At 49.7% G+C, this 10,290-nt stretch overlaps 1 protein-coding gene across 1 annotated transcript in view; it reads right to left on the bottom strand.

The window, feature by feature from the left end:
• Nucleotides 1-87: 87 nt before the first annotated feature.
• Nucleotides 88-10,290, bottom strand: part of LATS2 (large tumor suppressor kinase 2) — a 31,454-nt gene continuing 21,251 nt past the window's right edge. The window contains exons 4-8 of the mRNA XM_024753762.1: nucleotides 9,969-10,283; nucleotides 8,477-9,059; nucleotides 7,163-7,345; nucleotides 5,451-5,557; nucleotides 88-2,252 (exon numbers count right to left, since the gene is read on the bottom strand). Of these exons, the coding sequence (XP_024609530.1) occupies nucleotides 1,755-2,252; nucleotides 5,451-5,557; nucleotides 7,163-7,345; nucleotides 8,477-9,059; nucleotides 9,969-10,283 (1,686 nt within the window). The 3' untranslated portion in view covers nucleotides 88-1,754. The remainder of the gene's footprint in view (nucleotides 2,253-5,450; nucleotides 5,558-7,162; nucleotides 7,346-8,476; nucleotides 9,060-9,968; nucleotides 10,284-10,290) is intronic.

The raw sequence follows: 10,290 nt of genomic DNA, 5'->3' as shown, positions 1-10,290 counted from the left end.
GGGTGAATCACAGGAAAGCCTGGGGGAGTGGCAACACGTGATATAAGCAGGAACTTACAAATTCCAATGAAGCTTGACACCAGTGGATTTGGATTCAAAACTTTAATAATAAATTGTGCCAGTAGAAGCTTTTCAAAGGCAATGATATATCAATAAATAATAGTTAAATTGAGTTCCTGAGAAAGAACCTACCACATGACGTCTGTCAGAGCGTAAATAACAACACGGCGTTACTGCAAAACTAGAGAAACACTGACAGTCAGGACACAGCACAGCAGACCCAGAACCTGCCACTCACACACATGTAAACCAGTACACAGGAATTGTCTTCTTCAGTTTAGCAATCGATAGACGTGTGAGTGTGCTGCCTAGAGGTACACTAACCATTATGCTAAAAACCTCAAGGAAAAATACGTGGAATAATATAATGAAAAATACGATGCATCAGGTTTTTAAAAAGCAAAAAAAGAATTTAACTTTTTATTCAAATATAAATCACTTTAAATAGGAATATACTAATTTGAAATAGGAATATTTTGTGTTTATCTATGTAGTTATATATACATTTACACTCCTAAGAAAATATGTATGGCTTAAATATCTTTTCTTTTTCAACATCACTTTGCTGTTTCACAAAGATTAGAAAAATGTGCTTCTAAAACCAAGTTAAGATGGATCCTTCAAAGCACACTAGAAACGCGGTGAGAGAACCCCAAGATCACTGCCCTTCCACGGGGCGTCTGCCGGGTGGGGCTCCGGCTACCCGTGGCGGCTGTACCACCAGGACAGCATCCTGACTCGCGAAGCAGACAGAGGTCCACGACTAACTTACATTTTTTTGGCAGAGCTAAGAGAATCCCTTTTGATGTATACAAGTGTTGTGTAGGACAAACGTCTTTGCCCCCCAAAGAATCCAATCACACCCACGACACATACAGTCACATCAGCTCTCAGGCACACGTGCATTTCCTCAACGAGAGAGGAGGGGTGCAGTCACAGCGAGGGAGTCACCACAGGACGACACGGCAGCAGCACACTGTCCAGAATTACTCACTCAAAACGTATTCACAGAACCCGCTGTGAATGGCAAGACACGGTCACGCTTAACAGAAAAACCCTGTTCGTGCAGCGATCTCTCCACACTTGGCATCTGAAGTCACACCCGCGTGATCACCTGCTCACACTTCCTATTGTACTATAATATGCAAAAAGCAAACAGAACAAAACAAAAGCAGCTTTTAACATATATCACAATTTTGAAATGTGGGAAAAATATAAAACAAAAACCACCGTGTGAATAAAATGGTGTCGGTAACATCAGAACAGTGTTATATCGTTTTCTTTTTTTTTAACATTATTGCACAGAGATTTCTTATCACATGTTCTTCAATCTTTACGTCTTTCCCTAAATGTGAATAAGTGCTGTGGATAAAATACAAACGTAGAAAATAACAGCAGCATGATTTGTCAAACTTAATCCCTATAATTTAGTAAGAAAAATGGCTATAAACAAAATAAGTGCTCTTTCTAAACTGTGCTAACTTTAAAAACATTGCTTTAATGCAGTGAAGGTCCTCAAAAGCCAATTCCAGGCCACGCTGACACCCGCCCCGCCAGCAACCAGAATGCGGAGGAGACGTCAGAGGCGAGTCCTCTTTCAGAAGCTTTTCTGCTTTGGTTTTGGGTGCAGACCAGACTTTCGAGGGGCGATCGGCCGACGGACCTGAGGGGCTGACCTCCCGGTCCCCCAGGGTCTACACGTACACGGGCTGGCAGCTCCCAGCCTGTGCCCCCGGGGCCGGGCCCCCCGCAGCTGGCTGCTCGGCCTCAGTCCCGGTCTCGGCCACCGCAGGCTTGGGGCACCGGAACGGGTAGCCGTTGTCGTCGAAGAACCTCCGGAAGGTGAACTCATAGAAGGCGTGCTCGGGGTGCCGGCTGCCCGGGGGGCCCAGCGCATCCCAGGCCTTGGAGCTGTCCTCGCTGCCGTCCTGCCAGGGGCCCTCCTCGTCCACTGGGTCGAAGTTGGACGTGTCCATGGGGTGGCTGATCGTGGGCACGTAGGGGGCAGGCTGCCTCCGGATGTCGCTGGAGAAGTCGATGGCACCCAGGAACGGGTGGGCCTTCAGGTCGTCGGCCCCGTTGCGGCCCAGCCGGTGCTCAGCCGAGCAGCAGAGCTTGGCGATGAGGTCCCGGGCCTCGGGGCTCAGCTCCACCTGCGCGGGGATGTGCAGCGTGCTCTCCCAGTTAATCACCTGCGGGGACAATACGGCCGGTGTTCCTTCCCCCTCAACCTCGAGGCCGACGAGGGCCGTCCCGGGACAGGGTGTTAAAGAACGTGATCGTTGCTTAACATTGCTAATCATCAGGGAAATGCAAATCAAAACCACAATGCAGTACACCCCCTCACAACGGTCAGAATGGCCATCATCGGCCTACAGATGATAAATGCTGGAGAGGGCGTGGAGAAAAGGGAACCCTCCTACACTGTTGGTGCAGCCACTATGGAGAACAGTATGAAGGTTCCTCAAAAAACTAAAAATAGAGCTACTATATGATCCAGCAATCCCACTCTTGGGCATATATCCAGACAAAACTATAATTCAAAAGATACATGAGCCCCTATGCTCATAGCAGCACTATTTACAATAGCCAAGACATGGAAGCAAAATGTCCATCAACTGATGAACAGATAAAGATGTGTTACATATATACAATGGAATCCTACTCAGCCATGAAAAGAGAATGAAATAACGTCATTTGCAGCAACACAGATGAACCTAGAGATTATCATACCAAGTGAAGTCAGACAGAGAAAGACAAATACCACATGACATCGCTTATGTGTGGAATGTAAAACATGATACAAATGAACTTATTTACAAAACAGAAACAGACTCACACACATAGAAAACAAAGTTATGGTTACCAAAGGGGAGAGGGAGGGAAGGAGGGGACAGATTAGGAGTTTGGGATTAACAGATACACACTACTATTCAATATATATAAAACAGATAACAAGGACTGACTGGATAGCACCGGGAATTATATTCAATATCTGGTAAGAACCTATAATGGAAAAGAATCTGAAAATAATATATACCGGAATCACTTTGCTGCTATACCTGAAACTAACACAATACTGTAAATCAACTATACTTCAGTAAAAATAACTTTTTTTAATTTAAAAAGATCTTGATAATTTCACGATGGGAGAACAGAGCAGACATAGGAGGCTCTGAGCAGCTACAAACGGTGTGGTTTCAGGAGGAGCCCACAGCCTGAGGCACAGGGCGAGGAAGCCACCCCCAGCTGGTGGCGCTCAGCCACACACAGCAGCCATCAGGACGCTCACAGAGACCTGTCTGCTGTGAGGAGGAAGCCTAAGGGACTTCTTGTTTACACCTGGAGTCAGGATAAAGCAAGGCCAATATGACCAGGAGTGGCACGGGGCAGGCGGTGCGAGGGCTGGTTCGAAACTGAGTTGTTGTTTTAGTAGAGCCAAAGTTATACAACTCATAGAAGAAAATATAAAGGAAAAAGTTCACGACGTCGGATTTGGCAATGATTTCTTGGATATGACACCAAAAGCACAGGCAATGAAACAAAAAGATATATAAAACAGACTTAATCAAAATTTAAAACTTTTGTGCATCAAAGGACACTACTGACAGAGTGAAAAGACAAACCATGGAATGGGAGAATGTATTTGCAAAGCATATAGCTGACAAGGAATTAATATCCAGACTATATAAAGAACTACAACTCAACAACAAAAACCCAAAGAACCGAATTAAAAAAGGGCAAAGGACTTGAATAGACATTTCTCCAAAGAAGATCTACAAACGACCACGAAACATATGAAAAGAGGCTCAACATCACTGAACCTCAGGGAAGTGCAAATCAAAATCACAATGAGATACCACCTCACACCCCCTAGAATAACTACTATTTTTTAAAAAACAAAAGGAAATTAAGTGTTGGCAAGGATGTAGAGAAACGGGAGCCTTTGTGCACTGTTGGTGGGAATGTAAAATGGTGCCGCCACTATGGAAACAGTATGGAGGTTCCTCAGCAAGTTTCAACGTAGAATGACCGTAGGACCCAGCAATTCCACTCCTGGGTATGTCCCCAAAGGAACTGAAAGCAGGGACCAAAGAGATACTTGTACACATACTTATGTTCACAGCAGCATTACTCACAAGAGCCGAAAGGTGGAAACAACCCAAACGTCCGTTGCCAGACGATGGCTTAAAAAGATGGAATGTTATTTACACACAATGGAGTATTACTCAGTATTACATACAATGTAATATCATTCAGCCTTAAAAAGGAAGGAAATTCTGACACAGGCTCCAACATGGATGAACCTTGAAGACATTATGCTGAATGAAATAAGCCAGACACAGAAGGATAAATACTGTATGATTCCACTTATATGAGGTCCCTAGAATAGGCAACTTCATAGACAGGAAGTACTGATACAAGAGCTGTTACAGGGACAGAGGGGAGGGAGGCATGGCGTTATCCTTTAGTGGTTAAGCCTGCTTGGGATGGTGAAAATCTCTCGAAATAGGTAGCCGTGACTGTTGCGTAACACTGTAAATGTACTTAACGCCACTGAATTGTACAATTAAAAGTAGTTAACATGGTAAACTTCACCACAATTTTTAAAATTGGGTTATTATCATGCAGACAAATTGGTAACTAATTCAGCAATTCAATTAGGATATAGATAATGCCAAATTCCAATTTCACTGTTACTGTAAAGAAACCAAGCCTTCATTTAGGGTTTTTCTAATTAAGAGGTTATTAATTTCGGGTCTCCTGTGGACTCCGGGGTATGTGACTACATCCTAGAACCGTCAGTGAACATGTGTAAGGGCACTGTTCTGAGAAGTTCCAAAGGTTTCATCAGGTTCTCTATTCAGTCTTTAAGTAATCAAATCATTCATTTCAGACAGTAAATGGCTACCATTCTAAAACTAATTCTTCAGTACTGAGTTATTACTTGACGGAGTAATTTTTTAATTACTTGAAATGAGTATCAGAAATGCGCACAACTAGCCTGACACATAGCTTATAACTGGCCAACGGTAACGACAGAACATCCAAGTATCAAACCGATTTCCTCGGGCACAGTCTCAAAGCCGTGTTGGTTGCTGCACGGCGCACCTGCCGCCGGGCCCAGACCTGCGGCCTCGGTGCTCCGCCCACCCCTAGTTCTCACCTGCAAGCACCACATCGGCAGGCGACCATGGTTCAGGTTCACGCGCACATCACAGCTCAGCTCTGACCCTGTGCCTCTACTTACCCAGATAAAAAATTAATAGGTAATAACAAGAATACTTGAAAACATCCCATGACATACAAATGACGTCCCTATTCAGAATACAAGGTCAAATGTTGGCCTAAGCCTCCTGGGTTCATCAGAAAACCACGTGCCCCATTACCTTCAGCTGGGTCTCCGTGGGAGTCGGCGCCAGGAAGGGCGGCTGCCCCACCAGCATCTCGAAGAGAATCACGCCAACACTCCACCAGTCGCAGAGCTGGGTGTATCCTGAAAGACAGCGTCACTCAGCTCCCACCCCGCACACACCCCGAGAGAACCGGCTCACGTCGGCGGGGAAGCTCCAGGCGGCGCACAGGTGACGTCACCGCCCCACCTGACGGCGCGCGTGTGACGTCACGGACTCCCGCACGTGTCGGCGCACACGTGATGCCACCGTCTCCGCACCCGGCGGCGCACGCGTGACGTCACCGCCTCCGGCACGCGGGGCTCAGACAGTCTGCGAGAAAAACGCTGCCGGGGCGTCCACGGTCTCCACGTGGGAGGAGCGTGGTCACGAGCATTTTCTTATTTTCCACCATTAGTCTGTGATAAACACAGGATGCTCTTGTAATAAAAGGCTTTTTAATTTTAAAAGATTACTGTTATTGTTAGTAACAATACTAACCAGAATTTTAGGTTCTTAACACGAACAGACGCAAGTTAAAATCATAGAAACTGAAAAGCAGAAATTCTGTGACCTGAGGTCAGCTGAGACCAGTGATGAGGCTTCCCGGGGAGGTTTTGGGAGAACCGGGGGGAGGAAACTGGCAAAGGGAACGGCTGCCACCTGTCGCGCCCCTTGGGGGCACCGAGGGAGCCAGGCCCCCCCGCAGGGCTCCGGCGGCCCGGTGCTCGGGCAGGGCAGCCTCGTGGAGGCTGCGGAGCAGGCTGATCTTTGATTTTGTCCCACATCCCAGTCCGAGCCCCGCTCCGGCCCTGCTGTCACCGAATTCTTGCTAAGTGTGACCTGCAGCCCCTGCCCGTCTGGCCCCGGGGGCTCCGCTGGGCTGCTGCGAACGGGGGGTTGGGGGAGACGGGTGTCCTCCCCCGCAGGCCGGCACCCACCCCTCCCTCTTTGAAAGGAGGGGCAGGGGGAGAGCTTTACTGGGCAGGGAGTTTGATACTCTAAACTCTCGAGGCACTGCTGTTACACGTGAGGCGGTGAGAGGCTAGTAACCCGCGCTGGGTCACACAGCTCACAGAGAACACGGGTGAGGACAGAGGGTCCTGGCTCCAATGACTGGAAACAACACGTGAGAACAGACAAACCACTGCTCTCTGGGTTCATCAAACGCAATCAGATGAACAAACGCAGGCGCTGCGGGCCCTGCAGCTGACTGTCAGAGATGCCTCTCGTGCTCGGCCAGGCGCCCACTGGATGGGACGGAGCACTGCTGTCCCCAAATCTTACCTTGAAGGTGCTTCTGGACCTGCGGCGGAGAACTGGAGGACACAGTGTTTGTATCCTCACACCCGTTGACCAGTGAAGGTGGTTGACCCAGGTAGGACCCCCCCGCATCCCTCCCCCACAGTCCTATCACAGGACTCTGTCAAAACCAGTTCTGGAGCGACTCCTCTGGGCTCCAGGGAGCAAGCCAACCTCGCACCCGGCCTGTCACTTCCAGCCTAAGGAGGGGCAAGTGGAGACGGGCCAGAAGCAAAGGCAGCTCCCAAACAGAGGGACACACACCGGAGGCTGTGTTTACTAAGGGAAGAATCCAGCTCTCGCGCTCCCATGAGCACAGACACAGTGGGGACACTTCGAGTCTCTGAAAGCTGGGGCTCGGGACCCTCAGAGGTCACCTGGCTTGGGTGCAGGGCGGAAGCACGCACCTTTTCGGAGGAGCACTTCTGGGGCGATGTAATTTGGGGTCCCAACCAGGGAATGAGCCAGACACCGCTGATGCTGCCTCCGCGCCCTCTGCTCCAGGGTCTTGAGCCGGTCTCCACAGCGGCAATTAGACACGTCGTCCCAGAGGTCGCTGGGCTCCATGCTGTCCTGCCTGGTGTGACTCCCTTTCACCCAGGAAGCGAGCCGAGGAGAGAAGAGAATGAGAAAGTTAATTTTTTTTTTTGAGAAAGTTAATTTTCACTCTTCAACAATGCAACAAATCCATAGCTTCAAAAGGAAAAGTAATCCAACCCAGCTCCTGACACAGTGAGAGAAAGATTCCTCCTGCCATCTCGCAGGTGGCTGAGGTCCTGGGTCTCACACCCAAGCTGTGAGGTGCGCTCCTGTGCCAACACGGGAAGCATGGAGGAGGCGGCCGCAGGGGCTGTGCCCTGTGCTGGGTGACGGAGCAGGGCCAGTGAGAAAGGCTCAGGGACTGTAGGATGGTGGCCCCAGAGCCTCTCAGGCCCATCTCAAAGGCTAACACCACCTGTTTGATAGACATGTTTTAAGACGGGCATGGAAAAGAGTGAGAGAATTTAGAAAATATGAACACAAATGACTTCAGTGCCCAAAAATGGGAATGAACAAAATGATTTAGGATTAGTTTTGAGTTAAAAAATAGAAGCCTGAGGGCTTCCCTGGTGGCGCAGTGGTTGAGAGTCCGCCTGCTGATGCAGGGGACGCGGGTTCGTGCCCCGGTCCGGGAAGATCGGACATGCCGCAGAGCGGCTGGACCCTTGAGCCATGGCCGCTGAGCCTGCGCATCCGGAGCCTGTGCTCCACAGCGGGAGAGGCCACAACAGTGAGAGGCCCGCGTACCACAAAAAAAAAAAAAAAAAAAAAAAAAAAAAAATTCAAGCCATAGATAAGATAATGACCAGCTGTTTCTGACTTTTCCAGGTAGCAGGACCACAGGAGGTGGAGTTAAGCTGGAGCCACAGCCAGGTCTGTGCCTGCAGGTAGACTCAGGGTGGCTGTGAGAGAGGGCTCCTTGGCAGGCTGGGAGGCTTGTGTTTTAATAGGCTTGTTTTAATAGGGCAGAGTGATGGCTCCTCAGCAAGGCCCCATGAGACGCTATGGCCTACTGTCCTAAAAACGTATTAATAAAATTTGAAGCCACTAACTTACAAAACAAAAAACCATCTCACACGTCATATGACTTCTTCAGGGAGAAAAGGATGTCACGCCAAATTATAAAATCACCCGGTGACAGCTGCGCCCCCAGGCGGGGAAGGAAAGGCCTGAGGCGGTACCTTTCTGGTAGTATTTGGAGTTGTGCGTCCACCTGAACCCCGTGCAGAGGCCAAAGTCTGTCAGTTTGATATGGCCGTCGAGATCTATAAGAATGTTGTCCGGCTTGATGTCGCGGTGGATGAAGCCCATCTTGTGGACGCTCTCGATGGCTAGGGTCAGCTCCGCAATGTAGAAGCGGGCCAGGTGCTCGGGGAACACCTCCATGCGGATGAGCAGGCTCATCATGTCGCCGCCCGGGATGTAGTCCATGACGAAGTACAGGCTGTCCTTGTCCTGGAAGGAGTAGTAGAGCTTGACCACCCACTCGTTGTCTGCTTCCGCCAGGATGTCCCTCTCGGCCTTCACGTGGGCCACCTGGTTGCGATTCAGGACGTCCTTCTTCCTCAGCGTCTTCATGGCGTACAGGGCGTGCGTGTCCACCTTGCAGGCCAGGCACACTTCCCCGAAGGCGCCGACGCCCAGGGTCTTCACCTTCACGAACATGGACTTGTCCATCTTGGCCCTCTTGAGCCTGTTGTAATTGGACTCCTTCTGGTAGAGGATCTTCCTCATCTGCTCCTGTTCAGCTTCACAGAGCCCGGCCTGTGCAGGAGGAAACAGGGGAGGGTCACCCTGGGGGAGCCCAGGGGGAGGGGGTGGGGAAGAGGCCCCAGAACGCAGGAAACCCCAACCGATCCGCGGAAACCAGGGTGCAGAAGAATGGGGCCAGACACTACAAGCGAGAAAATAACTCTTTGTTCTTTACATCCACACAGAGTCGCAGATCTGGAATCGAAAGGGAAGACAGGGACTTTTTTCTCCAAGTGACCTTAGGCTCTAAAAACTACAGGAAACTTATATTAATAAAAATCTGGAGGAAAGGGAACCACAAAATTCCTGGAGCTCTAAGAGCTCTAAGAGCAATGTAATACTTTAGTAATAGTTCAGGGGAAAATGGGAAAACAGACAAAGTCAACGAAAATGGGACAGCGGGAAGGGCACGAATCTTATTTTTAGAATTTGCAGTTACCGGCTCTGTGTGATTTAAATTGACCACAGCATTTTAATCTAAATAATTTCATTAATAATTACCTTTTCTAACAGTTTAGTGCCAACTAGGGTATGTTTCAAACCTTATTTTCTAACTATAGACTTAAGAAATAGATGAATCACTACTAGATATATTTGTCTTTATAAATCCCACAATTTCAATGTATAAAACCTCAAACCTTCTTTCTACTCTTTCAAAATGTTTCCTTAGCAGTTAGGAAAACTTGGTGGATTTGTGCACTAGTAAGGACACACCATAAAAACCAATGTGTTCATTTACGCGCCGGCACATCAGGCAGAGCCCATCCCCTCCCGAGAGCGAGGGGGAAGGGGAACGCAACGTGCAGGACTTCTCCAGGTGGGACCCCCGATACCAGCCCCCCTCCCCAGGAGACCACCGGCCTGGAGGGGAGGTGCGTGAAGCAGAAGCAAGAAGGGACCCGCGGCGACCCCACGACCCACCTTGGCCATCTCCTGCTCCAGCTGCAGCCTGCGAGCCACCTTCTGCTGGTAGGTCTTCAGCACGTTCTCCACATGCTGCTCCATAAAGAACTTGAAGGCGGAGGGCGAGTAGCTCTTGATGCGCGACTCCCGCTTCTCCTCGTCACGGCAGCCCCTGCGCACGGGCACCGGGGACGTCTGGATCTGCTTGCGGTCCTTGCCCGCCTTCTCCCCTTTGGCGCCCCTGGGGCTCCTGGGGCTCCCGTCGGGGGGCTCGGCGGCCCGGCTGCCCCGGAGGCCCTGCTGCAGCCCCGCGCACAGGCCGTCCACGTCGTACTGCTCG

This window comes from Neophocaena asiaeorientalis, unplaced genomic scaffold, assembly GCF_003031525.2.
Source record: "Neophocaena asiaeorientalis asiaeorientalis breed wild unplaced genomic scaffold, Neophocaena_asiaeorientalis_V1.1 scaffold443, whole genome shotgun sequence".
NCBI classification, from domain to species: Eukaryota; Metazoa; Chordata; class Mammalia; order Artiodactyla; family Phocoenidae; genus Neophocaena; species Neophocaena asiaeorientalis.
This window is presented reverse-complemented; position numbering and strand designations above follow the sequence as displayed.